The 15,604-nt window shown below is 40.4% G+C and overlaps 1 protein-coding gene and 1 non-coding gene across 2 annotated transcripts in view; both read right to left on the reverse strand.

Moving 5' to 3' along the window:
- The window catches only part of EIF4E3 (eukaryotic translation initiation factor 4E family member 3), a 42,373-nt gene that overhangs the window by 26,142 nt on the left and 627 nt on the right, over window positions 1-15,604 (reverse strand). The window contains 1 exon segment of the mRNA XM_028518057.2: window positions 2,007-2,079. Coding sequence (XP_028373858.1) covers window positions 2,007-2,079 — 73 coding nt within the window.
- Window positions 6,737-6,844, reverse strand: LOC114502157. The gene has a single exon (XR_003685012.1). It is a non-coding gene; the product is annotated as a U6 spliceosomal RNA (small nuclear RNA).

Raw genomic sequence — 15,604 nt, forward strand, 5'->3', positions numbered from 1 at the left:
AGTATTTACTGAGTAATAGGAACTATACAAAATAAGTACTCTGTGATCCCATTTATATGAGATTCAAAAAAACCAAAATGAATATATGGTGATGGGAATGTGAATAGCGATTGTTTTTGGAAGAACTGGCTGAAAAGGGGCACAAAGGAACTTTCTGGCATGATGGAAACTTTTTTATCTTGATCTGGGTGATGGTTACATGCCTGCATACCTTTACTAAAATTTACCAAACTGTGCACTTAAGAAATCTCCATTAACTAAATACAAATTATATCCCAATGTAGTTTTTAAGAAAACATTTCCTAGTGTGTACTGGGTACTTGAAAGTGGTCCCTGAAGCCCCTGTCTAAGTTGCTGCAGGTGCCAGAGCTCAGCAGTTGCTTCATGTCATCATGCAGCATGGGGGAACCTGAATGACCCCTTTATCTGACTGCACCCAGTTGGGCCAGTCTGCCCTGGAATTGGAGGCACAGCTCCAACAACCCAATGTCATAACAAGAAGGACAGTCTAATGAGTCCCTCAAAAATCCATGGGATCTAAGAACATTCATGTAAGGACAGGCTTTGAATTCAAGTGCTCTGAGGTTTAAGCAATAGCTGCTTCACCACAGGGGAGAAGGGAGGCAAAGAAGCTCACAACTGTCTTTGATTGGTTATCACAGCAGCACTGATGTTTTCCTTTCTACATGCTTATGTCACTTTCCTGACTAGATCACAAACAACCTAAGGTTGAGACTGTGTCTACTCAAGTTACTGCCCTCCCTGGAACCACATAACTACAAATACCACATTTTCTGCCAAATATTGGGAAAACTCTGAAAAAAGCTCTCTGTGCTACTTCTGCATGTGAGAGGCTGCCTAAGAGTTGCAATCTAGTGCCAATCTAATAGAATTCCTAAGACATTAAAAGATTTAGTGGCACAAACAAAAGGAAAACTATTTAAATATGGTCTTCTAAACACTTCAGGACTTGGTCAATGCAATTATGAAACAGACTTAAAAGCATTATTTTCTCTGCAGTGTTTTAAACTAGAAAAGGAGGAGAAACTTGATAGAATTTGCTTTTGAATAAAACAGAAATGTGATCAACTAAAGAACCAATTTTTTAAAGAAATGCTTATCCTGCCCTGGCTGGTGTAGCTCAGTGGATTGAGCACGGGCTGGGAACCAAAGTGTCCCAGGTTTGATCACCAGCCAGGGTACATTCCTGGGTTGCAGGCCATAACCTCCAGCAACCGCACATTGATGTGTTTCTCTCTCTCTCTCTCTCTCTCTCTCTCTCTCCCCCCCCCCGCCCCGTCCCTCCCTTCCCTCTCTAAAAATAAATAAATAAAATCTTTAAAAAACAAAAAAAGAAAAGAAATGCTTATCCTAAGAGATGGAGACAGAAAGAAGTAACAGAATTAAGCTTATATTTGTTGAGAACCTATCAGGTATTCAGCTAAGTGAGGTATAAACATTATACTACCCAATCCTCATAACAACAATGAAGTAGGTACTATTGGTATACTAATTTTACAGAAATTAAAAGGGTTGAAACTTGCTCAGTTGAGGACAATGGAATTTGAACACAAAGTACGGAACTTGGTCTTAGACTTTCCACTTCCATGTTAAGCATTCCCCTGCTCCTATGTGATGCTGCAGGTGCTGCCAGTGCCTCTCACAGAGGGTAAATAAGAGTTCAGACAAGGAGCTGGTGTTGGAATGGGGACACAGGTTCATGTCCTAACAAAGCACAGTCTGCTGCTCATGAGGGTCTGTGAAAGGTTTAGGCAGTAGGTAAGTTTTAGCAGGTCACCAAGAAAAGAGCAGGCCCTGTGGGGGCGTGCTCAGCAGACCTCTGGGGTTGTCTTAGTCAAGGGCAGCTGCACCAAAATGGACTGCAGAGCTGTCACCAGAGCAAAGACCTGGGTGGGGGCTTCCAGCACAGTGGCAGTTTTCAGGGTAGAAAATTGAACGTCTAGCATATACCATGTTAATTGGGTGTGCCCCTTTTTGGGTCTTACCTGTACTGTTTGTACGGTGTAGATTTTCTTCAGATTTGATGCACACTCAGCTGCAGTGGCTCCAGGGAGGGATCTAAGCAAACATAGCAAAAAGACAAAGAAACAGTAAGACAAATAGTCAATGTTCATGAATTATTCCATAATAGAGTCTGCAGATGTTCATGCAAACCCAGTCTACAATTACAGAACTGGACATTTCTGGGATCTGTTAGAATTTGAAATGTGAAATTCCTACTTTGTGAAGTCATGGGTTTGCTTCTCCTAAAAAATAAACTTATTTATTCTGTGGAAAGTTAGTACCAAAACCAGAAATGTATGTAAGAAAGGTATTAGAAACCTTAAAATCACATTTCAAAATACTACTAAAATAACCCTATAATAAATAAGCCTTTGCTTAGGACTTTGGATGAGAAACTGTGCTGACTGCACAGGTGACAATGAAAATGCCAGGTTCCTGACCTGGTTATGTTTGACAAACTCCTTAGCTCCCTAGTGGTTAAACATTCACAAACTCTTGAGAAACAGAGGGACTTTTGCCAACTTTAAGAAAACACGACTACTAAAAGTCAACTTTAGTTTCACTAAATTTGCATGTGTTTCCAAAACACTTGCCTTTAGAAAATACTTTTTGTCATTTTCCCTGGCTGATTTAATTAGCTCTGCTGAACTCTGGGGTCAGAATACATGCAAGCTTTAGTTTGCCTATGTTCCACTAGATGGCAACATACTACAGGTTTATTCACCAAAAAAACCCATTAACTATATGACTAGCTTTACTCAGCACTGGTTCCTAAGACATGATCCTTATCAATCCTTAGAAGACTTAGTTATAGACACCTTTTCTTTCTCCATATACTGAATGAGAAGTTTTTTCTCAAAAATGTTGAGAGTGTCATGTCTGTCTACCAGTAAGAAATAAGAGGCTTGGTGTGAGAAGAGAATGTACTGTTATAGCTGATTCTTTCGAATCTGGAATCTGTAAAAGAGATGCTCTTTACTCATTACTGACCTTTAGAGACACAGGTCTCAGGGAACCTCAAGATGTTGAACTTCCTGGATAGTTTTTATGCACACTGGATAAGTACACAAGCTCACATAGCTCAGAGGTAGAGGGGACGGCAAAGCAAAGGGCCAGGCCAAGAGATCTTGGTACTTGCGGGGAGGGGGAACATGAGGCACAGATGACATTCCTCAAATTATGGACCAATGAATGTTACCTGGGTGTCAAGCCTGAGTACCATAAATGCATTTCTGAAATGAGTTCCTTAGGCTGGTGGTTACTAAGTAAGCACAATTACGGATTAGTTTGAAGGCAAACAAAGGACCTCTGTTGAGCAGGTAAAGTCTGATAAATCTACCTGAAGCACTTGGTTTAAAACTCATTTCTAGTTGTTTATAAATAAGCTGGACATTTTTTTAAAAAATAAAAAGGAAATCCACAGTAATGACCATGACTGTTTTTTGTTGCCAGACTCGATGCGTCATATGACTACGCTGAAGAGCGTGGTGAAGAGTGAGATACTAATTTAGTACCTTGCTATGACAGTACCTGCCTGTGATTTATCCATCAGTTTATCGGGACTGTCTGGACATGGGGGTGCTACAGGTCTGACTTCGATAAACATTGATCTGTTGTTTAATGAAGGCTTTTATGCTATTTTTGGCTAAAATTATGAAAACATTGGTGTATAGTTTTTAAAAACAACTTTTTCTGAAGAGATATTCACATGAAAAATCTATTGCTATTATATGAAAATGTACTGGTATTTATTCTGGTACTGACTTTTCTTCCTTTGAAAAGTCTAGCTGACCTCCCAAATGAGCATGTCCAGTACAGATACCCCAGCTCATTCAAAGCACACAGGATAATGGATACAAGGCACTCCCTATAGGGGGTGCTGGGGTCCAAAGGGAGTATGAACTTGTATTTTTTCATTTTAAAACTACATATTTCAATTTTTACTAGTTTTAAAGTTACACTTCAATTTACGATGGTCCAGAATGAGAATAATTTGTTCCCCTCATACAGGATTCTATCACCTAAAGCAAATCCAGTGTGAGGACATGACCATTTCAACCCAAAAGGAAGGTCATTGATGAACTTGTTAAATGCTTCTGGTCTTTTACTCATACCTAGTAAAAGAGGCCACTAAACAAAGTCATTTATGTCCATTCAGTTTCATGTTTTTAAAATCATTTTAAAATTTCGGTCACAGTTGACACACATTATTATATTAGTTTTAGGTGTATATCCCAGTGATTACACATTACATAACTTACTAAGTGATCCCGATAAATCCTGCACCCATCTGACACCATACAGAATTATTAATATATTATTGACTATGTTCCCTATGCTGTAATCTACACCTCTGTGAATATTCTGTAACAAGCAATTTGTACTTCTTAATACATTCACTTTTTTTTCACTCATCTCCTCAACCTTCCTCCCATCTGGCAACTGTCAAAATGTTCTTTATATCTGAGTCAGTTTCTGTTCTGCTTGTTCATTTATTTTGTTTTTAGATTCAATTGTTGATAGATATGTATTTATTGACATTTTATTGTTTGTGTTTTTTCCTCTCCTTCTTTAAGGAAGACCCTTTAACATTTTATATAATACTGGTTTTGTGGTAATGAACTCCTTTAGCTTTTTGTCTGGGAAGCTCTGTATCTGTCTTATCTTTCATTCTAAATGATAGCTTTGCTGGGTAGAGTAATCTTCATTGTAAGTCCTTGCTTTTCATCACTTTAAATATTTCTTGTCAATCCCTTCTGGCCTGCAATGTTCCTGTTGAGAAATCAGCTGACAGTGTTATAGGAGCTCCCTTATAGGTAACTAACTGCTTTTCTCTTGCTGCTTTTAAGAGTTTCTCTTTATCTTTAACCTTTGGCATTTTAATTATGATGTGTTTTGGTGTAGGCCTCTTTGGCTTCATCTGTTTGGGACTCTCTGTGCTTCCTGGACTTGTATGTCTAATTCCTTCACCAGGTTTGGGAAGATTTCATTTTATCTTCATTATTTCTTCAAATGGATTTTCAATACCTTGCTTTCTCTCTCTTCTTCTTCTGGTATCCCTATGATATGAATGTTGGCATGCTTGAAATTATACCAGAGACTCCTTACACTATCCTCATTTTGGGGGATTCTTTCTTCTTTTTGCTCTTCTAAGTGGATGCTTTTTACTTCTTTATATTCCAAATCACTAATCTTAGTCTGGGCTTCATCTACTCTACTGTTGATTTCATGTAAATTATTCTTTCTTTCATTTAATGTATCCATCATTTCTGACTGGTCCTTTTTTAATGCTGTTGAGGTTTTCACTAAGTTCCTTGGGCATCCTTATAACCAGTGTTGTGAACTCTGTACCTAGTAGACTGCTTGTCTCCATTCTGCTTAGTTCTTTTTCTGGAGTTTTGTTCTGTTCTTTAATTTGGAACAGGTTTGTCTCCTCATTTTGGCAGCCTCCCTGTGTTTGTGTCTATGTATTGGGTAGAACTGCTATGTCTACTGGGCTTGGTAGAGTGGCCTAATATAGTAGGAGTTCTGTAGAGTCCAGTGGCATGGTCTCTCCATTCACCTGAACTGGGCACTCAAGGTGCACCCCCATGTGGGCTGTGTACACCTTTCTTTTGTAGTTGAGCCTTGATTGCTGTTGGCATGTCAATGGGAGGGATTTACCCCCAGGCTGATCAGCTGCAAGGACTGGCTGCAACCAATGACCACTGACCTCTGACCACCATGAAGGATCAGCTGTGCCCATCCCATAGAGCAGAACATACTTCAGGGACACACTCTGGTGCCTGCTAAGTCTAAGCCTTAAGTGTGTTGCCTGTGGAGATGGTTGGGTGGTGGAGCTTCAACATGATTTGAAGCTGTCCACTGGGTGCACTGGCTCTGGAGCCTTCTGGGAGATGCAGACCAAGGTTAGCCACCACCTATGTTCTGCTCAGGGCCACCCAGCATGGGCTGCAAAATGATCTGCAGACAGCTGCTACTAGTGCTGGGTTTGGAGGTGCTTGGGAGAGGCCAACCTGTGAATTAAGGCCAGCTCCCAGTAGTGCCCACTTAGTGAGTTTCTATCCACATCAGTTTTTGCTGAATACCATTTTTTAATACTAGATTATGTCCATATAACTTTCTTAGAATAGTCTTTTTTTTCAGTGGAACGAGGTACAGAAGGTTCTCACTAAAACCAACAGGATCATGTCAACAATAGCTCTATTCTGGTTAACATCGTACAATGCTGACATATCGCTGTTTGAAAGGAAATATGTCAGGTTCAATGGAAATTGATTTTTCTAATTTCTTACTGGAAGAAGTTGGATTCTGTGATCTGAAAGGCTCCTTCCAGGTGTTGCAGTTTCATGATATCCAGATTTCAAAGTAACAAAATGGAGTTGTCAGAACTTCTCATGGTAGTAAATAGTTGGATTGGCCAGTGCAAGGCATGGCATTATTCTGCGAGCCAAATCTGATTCTCGCAGTCACTGAAAAATGCCAGTACAACTAACTCTCATGTCTGAAGCTTGGACATCTTCAATAAGCAAAACTGGGCCATATCTGGAGAATCAATTTTAAAATAGGCAAACAAGCTGAGATTTTTAAATAGCCTGACTTATAAACAGGACACTGTGTGCTGGACTTGCTGGTTCAACATTGATCTAGAAGCTGTACCATGTACTGTTCCTGTTTCTTTCTTAAAAAATAAATAAATAAATAAATATATATATATATATAAACACTTCAAGAATTTGCATGCCATCCTTGCACTGGGGCCATACTAATCTTCTCTGTATCATTTCAATTTTAGTATATGTGCTGCCAAAGCGAGCACTGTTCCCGTTTCTTAAAGCAGCAGTACAGGCTGTTAATGGCAAAACAGGAGCCTCAGTGGTGACAGCCCACACCTTCTCTTCCCTGTTATGCTAACAGATAGTTGTAGCAACTAGAAGATAAATGTCAGTAGTGAATTTCATTGAAAGAAACATTTTTATGGTATCACATGTAGAGTATCTTTTATTTTTTTGTTTTATTGTTGTTCAAGCACAGTTATCTCCATTTCCCCCCTATCACTCCCCTCCACACCAGCCACCCCCACCTCTCACCCTTAATCCTATCCCCCTTTTGCTTTGTCCATGTTCTTTGATGATCCTTCCCCCCGCCCCCCGCCATTAACCCCTCCCTGCTACCATCTGGCTACTGTCAGTTTGCTCTTTATTTCAATGTCTCTGATTATATTTTGCTTGCTTGCTTGCTTGTTTTGTTGATTAGGTTCCACTTATAGGTGAAATCATATGGTATTTGTCCTTCACCGCCTAGCTAGCTTATTTCACTTAGAATAATGTTCTCCAGATCCACCCATGCTGTTGTAAAGGGTAGGATTTCCTTCTTTCTGCTGTATAGTATTCCATTGTGTAATGTGCCATAGTTTTTTGATCCACTCATTTACTGATGGGCACTTAGGTTGCTTCCAGCATTTGGCTATTGTAAATTAAGCTGCTATGAACATTGGGGTACATAAAATGGAATACAAATAGCCTCTTCAACAAATGATGTTGGGAGATCTGGACAGCTACATGCAAAAAAATGAAACTAGACCACCAACTTATACCATACAGAAAAGTAAACTCAAGATGGACAAAACTGAAATATAAGTTGCAACACCATAAAAGTCCTAGAGGAGAACACAGGCAGAAAAATCTCAGATGTTCCATGCAGCAACATTTTCACCAATATGTCTCCTAGAGCAAGGGACATAAAGGCAAGAATAAACAAATGGGACTTCACCAAAATAAAAAGCTCCTGCATGGCTAAAGAAAACATTAACAAAATGAAAAGGGAACCAACCGTATAGGAAAATATATTTGCAAATGATAACTTGGACAAGGGTTTGATCTCCAAAATATATAAAGAACTCATGTGACTACACTCCAGGAACACAAACCACCCAACTAAAAAAATGGGCAAAGAACCTGAACAGACACTGACCCAAGGAGGACATACAGAGGACCCTATGAAAAGATGCTCAGCATCACTAGTCATCAGAGAGATGCAAATTAAAACCCCAATGAGATACCACTTCACACCTGTCAGAATGGCCATTGTAAACAAATCAACAAACATCACGTGCTGGCTAAGTTGTGGAGAAAAGGGAACCCTAGTAACACTATTGAGGGGAATGCAGATTAGTGCAGCCACTACAGAAAACAGTATGGAGTTCCTCAGTACTTTTATTATTTGAATGTCTTTTTACTTCATTCATATTACAAACACAAACCTCCCAAGAGAACCCTAACTGAGCCCTGTTTCTGCAAGCCAAGGATGCTCATCTGTGGAGGCTGTGGCCCCCAGGGGACATTTAGCAATACCTGGATATATTTTTGGCTGACATCACCTGAGAGCTTATTGGAGATGCAGAGTCTCCAGGCATCTTTTGACACCTGCTGAATCCCAGGTAATTAATATATACATTAAAGTTTGAGGTATGTTGGCCTATGTCATCTAAATCATGTCATCATAAGAACTGCTAACATCACCCTAGCTGGATGACTCAGTTGGCTGGAGCACTGTCCCACACACTAAAAGGTTATGGGTTCGATTCTCTGTCAGAGCACATACCCAGGGTGCAGGTTTGATCCCTGGCCATTGTGCATATGGGAGGCAACCAATCCATGTTTCTCTCTCACATGGATGTGTGTGTGTGTGTCTCTCTCTGTTTCTGTCTCTTTCTAATAAACATATCCTTGAGTGAGGATTAAAAAAAGAATGAAAGAAATGCTAACATCTCAGGAAGAGGTAATGAACATGTAAACATCACCACTATAACACATGCATTTTTCATCACTCAAACAGATCAAGACAGTGTTATCATTAAAGTGAAGGACAATTCTATAAAGGCACTTAAGTAGAGGTTTTAGGCAGGGTTCTCCTCTTTAGGCAGGGTTCCCTGCAAATTTTGAAGCAGGAAGTCCTTGGCTTAATTACCTTTGATGACACTGGCCCTTGGTTTCCTTCTTTGTAGAATTAAGTGGTAGACCTAGATTACCTCTCTCATGTCCTGTCCAGCTTTTGTATTTCAGATATGAAATATGGGAGAATTGCGTCCGTTCATTGTCCATATTCAAAGGGATGCAGTATTCAGTGGGGATAGAAACCCTAGAGCTTGGGGCTACACAATACTTCATTCAAATCCTGTTTCTGTTCAATATTAGCTGTGTGACATCAAGAAGTGACTTCTCCAGGGCTTAATGTTCTCATTTATAAAGTGTTCCTGATATGTCCCACTTCAACATTATGAGGATTTTGTGGGTAATTACATACAGCACCCAGTCAGGTGTCTACCTACCACACTGAGGAAAATGGTAGTTACTAGTAACAGGTTCAAATGGAAAGGGATGTTTAAAACTTTATACAAGGTACAGTATATCCAACTAATGGAGACACATGTCCAGTGCATATGCACAAACAATGGTGATGAAAATATGAAAGATAATACTCTACCTAATTTGAGAGATCATGTTATTTCAGTGATGAGGACTGCTTTAAAGAGGAAAACTATAAAGCCAGGAATATGTCTCCTAAAGGCCAACTTTCTTGTTGAATTTACTAACATCAGGCTCAGTAGTCAGAGGGAAAATATACCCAGGCTCAGTTACATGACGAATGATATCCCTTATAGATCACTCACTCCTTTAAATCACTTTTAGACAGATTTCATTTCAATTACTTTTAGACAGATTTGTGGCTTGTGCTTACAGCAGCTTGTTGTTTGAGAGTCACATAAAAAATGGTTCAAGGCCTATTATTAACACTAAATAATGCATCCACTAAAACTACATAATTTAAATGCTTTACTTTTGCATTTTTATTGTATTTTGATTTCTCCCTGCTTCCATCTATTGTCATTCCTAGCCTAAGAGCTCCTTGCCAGTAGCAACTAGGACTCTTTAATCTTGATACATAATTAATCCTTCAGTACATGTAGTTTGTGTCAAAGAGAGGTATAACTGTGTTAGAGTTGACAATAGAACTAAGCAAGACCATGTTGCAACCTGTAATCATGGCCAGGATGATTTAGTGATCAACTGGCAAGATCACTAAAGTATGCCAGTTGTCTTAGGTTTGGAAATAGAGAATGGCAATTCTAAAATTAGAAGGAGAAAATATATTTTTGAACAGTTAGTACCAGGTAAGAACTAGTAACTTTTCTGAGTGAGGATGTTTAGGGACCACAGTCTATCTGCCAAAAGCACCAATGACTCATAGTTGGACAGGCTGTAAACCCCTAGTCAGGGCCTTTCCCTGTCTGATCAACCCAGAGATCATTAACCCTTACATGAAATAAATCCTGGGCCTTTAAGAGAGGTTCAGAAAGAAAAAAATGGGGGAAAGAAAGAATAGGAATAGCTGAGATGCTGGCCACTCTCTGTCAACTATGGCCTTCTGTGTAACCTCCTGCCCTTACCTAGCCTCCAAGGACCATTCTATGAGAAAGGATAATTTGGGGATCCTCTTGTCAAGCCTTGCACCACTTCCACATGTCAGATTTGTTATTGTAGAACACACAATTGGAATACATGTGAAAGCATCACACCCTGAAAGGTGGGTCCCTCTAGAACTCACCACCTTGTTGAACTCATTAGTGCTACTGAAACATACAGCATGTAACACAAACCCTTCTGGGAGGCCCAGGTCCAATGTTGTCATCATCTTTTCATTCTCAGCACCCAGAAAAGTGACTAGCAACTATATGCTCAATTAAACCTCATTAATAAACAAAGCAGTAATTCTCAGGTTTTGAAGCCTACAGCATTTGTTAAAAATGCACATTCCACCCCATAGGTCTCACTGAGTAAGGCTGGGCAGGGTCAGGAGACTAAACTTTAACAAGCACAGTCAAGTGATTAGGAGGTGTGCGATAAGGAATTACACTTGAAGAAACAATGGCTGGGTGGACCTAAACCTTGATCGGGTGGGTTCATGGGAGATGTTTATCATGACTCGTCTCTATGACTAAAAACACAAGAACACAGCTCTGGCCAGGTGGCTCAGTTTGTTGGACTGTCGTCCTGTACAACAAAAAGTTGTGGGTTTGATCCCTGGTCAGGGCACATACCTAGGTTGAGAGTTCAATCACCAGTCAGGGTATGTACAGGAGGTAACCAATCTGTTTCTTCTCACATCAATGTTTCTCTTTCTGTCTTTCTCAAGTCAATAAACACATCCTTGGGTGAAGGTTTAAAAACAAAACAAGAACACAAATACTCACTAAGCACCTACTAATGTGCTGTAATATGCACTCCTGGGAATCAGACAAGAGGCAATTAGACCCTCATGATCAAGAAGAAGGGACAGAAGAGGAATCAATGATCCTTAAATACTGGCCTATAAAAAAATGCTGTGGAAACACAAGGCTTAATTGTTCCTGAGCCAAAAACTGACGAAAGACAATTATAAATGCAGCATCTTAGTGAGGCCTGGAAGGGTGCATGGCAGCTTTGCAGGTAGACAAAGGGAAGAGGGCATCCTAGGCACAAGAAGCATTGTGAGACCAATCTCAGAGGCTGGCAAGACCATGGTTTATCCATGAAGATGGCCAGTAGTCTGTTGTTACCAGAGAGAATGCACAGACTGAGTGGTACTATGGAGCTGGGGAGAGGTAGGTGATGAGGCTAAAAAGGAAGTGGGCTTCATATTAAACACAGCAACATAGAACTTTATACCATAATTGGAAGTCTACAGTTTTCACTTTTTTAAAGCTAGGGAGTGCTTTTTCAAATTCAAGCAGTCCATTTCTAAAAACACAGACAACAAAATCAACCAGAGATGCTCTGGTAAAAGTAGGGGTGGAGATCCAGAATCCTACCTGTCTGGTACATATAATCCTACAGCAGAAGCACCCTTAGGTGGTGGGAGACAAACAGTCAAAACCTGCTGCTGTGGCAAAGAGGGGTAGGGGGTTTGGGAATGACAAGATCAGGTGTTTAGGAAGCTGACCCTGCCAACCCAGGCTAGTGAGGGGGCAGATGCTTGGAGAAGGGAAAGCTGAGTTCGGGTAAACTAGTGAGAATGTGGGGCCAGAGAGAACTAGGTCTCTAGAGGGAAGGAACATAGAGATGGGGGGACAGCTGAGGCTTGGAGTAAGTTTTCCAACAATGAGTCAACAATTGGAAGAACTACAGAACTGGATGAAAATAGGGTACTTGAGAGAAGATTCAAGGGATAATGAAATTCCAACTTGAAAAACTGGTAGGGTGGTGGTATGTTTACACAGAACATGGTAGGTAGTATGTGTCCAGAACTCAGGAGAGAGTTCAGGGCTAGAGATGCAGACTTGCAAATGATATTCAGAATAGTATGAACTACCATGGGAGGAGGGAAAGTCACTCTAGGTAGTATTCAATAATGCCCTAAATATTTAGTGTGGGCCAACTTATGCTAGGCTCTGAACTAGGAGCTGCAGACAGAGCAATAGGGAAAGAACCCTGTGAAGCTTACATTCTAGTGAGAGAAGATAGACAAATGGGGCTAATCCTATAGAGAAAATAAAGCAGGGTCAGGGACATGGGGAATGTGTCTGGATGTACATGCTATTTTGTATCTATCTCAGAGATGGCCTCCCTGAGATGACATTTGAGCAGAAACCAGAAAAAGAAAAAAGCACAGGCACCTAGCAGATGATTGAGAGAACAGTTTCCCATGCAGAAGGAACTCAATGACAAGGACCATCCTTAGGATAATGGAGAAAGAACAAGGGAGACTGAGCTAGAAGGGTGTGGGAGGAGGGAGAGTAAACGGGAAAATAGAAGGAAAAAGGTGTCCTGGATGAGGACGGAAATGCTGCGGAGTCTTATGGGCTGTTATAAGCACTTTGTCTTTGCACTGAGTGAAACAGAAAGCAGAAAAGTGACACACTTATAGTTTAGGTATTACGGGACCAACCAGCTTCTGTGGTGGAAATGGGCTATAGGGACAAGATAGATGCATGGAAAGCAGTTAGGATGTTCTTGCATTCATCAGGTGACAAACATGTGGTCCAAGGTCTAGGATGCAGATAGTGCCAATGAACTGGATTCTGGATACACTTTAGTGATAGAGTGAATAGCTTTTGTTGATAATGGATGTAGCAGGGGAGGGAGGAGGACAAGATAGAGAAGACAAGGGGGAAGGTTAGGAGGAGCGTCACAGATAACTCCAAGATTTCTGGGCTGAACAGATGGAAGGAAGGAGTTGCTATTACGTGCTTTTATCTGAGATGGACAGATGGAGAGAGTCATGTAGGGAAGTTGAGGTGATCTGCCACGCACTGAATTTGGATGTGTATTAGACATTCACACAAGACAGGAAGAGGAGCTGAATGCATAGTGTCAAGTTTTGGGGAATAAACCGGTACACAGATGGACTGAAAGTCTTGTGACTAGATGAGATCACTGGTGTGGATGGAGATAGAAGGGGGCTAAGGACTGAGTCCTGCAGAGGAAATCAGAGGAAAGGGGGTACCATGAGATGAAACAAAGCCAGAGACACATAACCAAGAGTGGCCTCCAAGAATCAAGACAGGGCAGGGTTTTAAATATCCAGAAAATGGAAGGCAAATTCTTCATTCTATACTGTCAACTAAAATTACTCCCCGAATGTTTAAATCCTTAGCCATAAAGCCATTTACTTAAAAAAGAAATCATATTGGAGTTTACTATTGAAAATGCAAATAATTGAAGGATTCTCAATTCATTCATGAGGGGAATGAATGAGGTTTTGGCTTCCCTCACACTGAGGTCAGATAAGCTGCTTCAGGGGCTGTGTGTGGGGGCAGCACGGGTGGTATATGTGTGGGAGACGGTTGCTGGGGAGGGAGGGGTCTGTAATTTGGGAGCATAAAATACCATTGTTGGAAAGTGAGCATTTTATAAACATTTATGCATTGGTGTTTCACATTGATGCTCTCATTTAAGCCTCAAAACAGCCCTCTGAGCTATATCTATGATTATCACCCTTTACAAACAATGAAAGCAAGGATTAGGAAGGCTAGATTACTTTTCCCTCACCACACAGTGGGCTGGATGGTAGGAAAGGCTAGGAAATAGGTGCCAAAGGGGAATTTTAAGTAGTGGGAGGCCTTTGGATGATATGTTGCTAAAAACCCAATGTCGCTGGTGGCAGGTATCAGCTAAAGCTGTACACCCTCTCTAGAATCTTGCCTTTCTAGGGGAAAAATTTAAAAATGAACCTCTAGAACTCAATGTGTTCATACACCCAAGAGGAAGGGGACAGCCTAAATAAATGTAGGACTCCCAAAGAAGTGAAGAAAGTTCAACTGAAGGTATGGGATGACTAATCAGGAAATAATTCATGCGTGCAATGCTAGAACTAATTATAATTTCTAAATTAAAAGAATTTCTACTAAAGATTTTGGACACTGTGACAATAATAGATATTTCACTTGCTTTCTGGCTTTCAGAGAACAAAAATGTGCAAATTACATAATATGAAAGCTATGGCTGTCTTTACTGAAGTTACCATGTTCTTATCTTAAAAATACCAAATGTTCTTAAAAAGTTTATGGTGTATATAGTTTTAATAACTTAGACCATTCTTAAAATGTTACCCCTCTAAGTAGGCTAATTTTTGATCTGTTTTAAAAAGAAACTTTTGATACTGTTTCCACCAGTCAACAATATTCACAATTTATTCCACAGATCCAGGTTTAAACTCCTTCAAAACAGACAACAGTTAATAACCACAGTTTCAGCATACCCTTGAAAACAAGACACACATGATTTCATTTTGATAGTTTTGCCAAAAACACTCTCATTATGACACTAAAATTCCTCTCTTAACAAAAGTGAAAGTATTTTGAAAGATGACACTCACTATATCTCCCCCACCCCCAACTTCTTCTTTGGGTCAAGGAAAACACAAAGGCTCCAAGTGTCAGTTCTTATAGATGGGTGCTAATTCCAACAGGAAAGGAAGAATGAGCCCATTTTCCTTAAAGAGATGGCTATCACTTTTAAAAAGTCTGCAAGCATTTATACCAGGCCTTTGAAGACATGTGTTTAAGTAAACTTCACAGAAAGCTGTCACATACATTTCCTCCAAATACTTAAACCATAGTAGAGACAGTGCTAGCAAAATTTCCATGAGTTCTTGGGACATCCCTAAGATGTCAAGTTGGGCACCCACTATATGACAGATACTAAAAGGGACTTTGTATTCATCAATTTGTCAAAATTTCCTTTTGCTCCTCCTGTGCGCCAGGCACAGTTCTAGGTGTTTGGATATAGCAAGTGTCAAAAACAAAGTCACTACTTTTTGGCCCTCAACAGAAGGGAAGTGTTGAGGGATTGAGACAGATTCCTGCGGTAGCATTAAGCATCATAACAAAAACAAGGGTAGAAAACGGAATGGTTGGAGGGTGGGGTGCGCTAAATTAGACTCGGTAGTCAGGGAGGCATTTCTGAGAACAGGGCACTTGAGCTGTCCCTTGAGAAAGCTATAATTGTCACTACTGGACCGACAAGGAGAGGTACTGCTCCCCGTTCAATCCCCAGCGCCTAGTAGGTGTGTGACTCCACGGTAAGTGCTAAGAAAACAA

Source organism: Phyllostomus discolor, chromosome 7 (genome assembly GCF_004126475.2).
Source record: "Phyllostomus discolor isolate MPI-MPIP mPhyDis1 chromosome 7, mPhyDis1.pri.v3, whole genome shotgun sequence".
Classification (NCBI taxonomy): Eukaryota; Metazoa; Chordata; class Mammalia; order Chiroptera; family Phyllostomidae; genus Phyllostomus; species Phyllostomus discolor.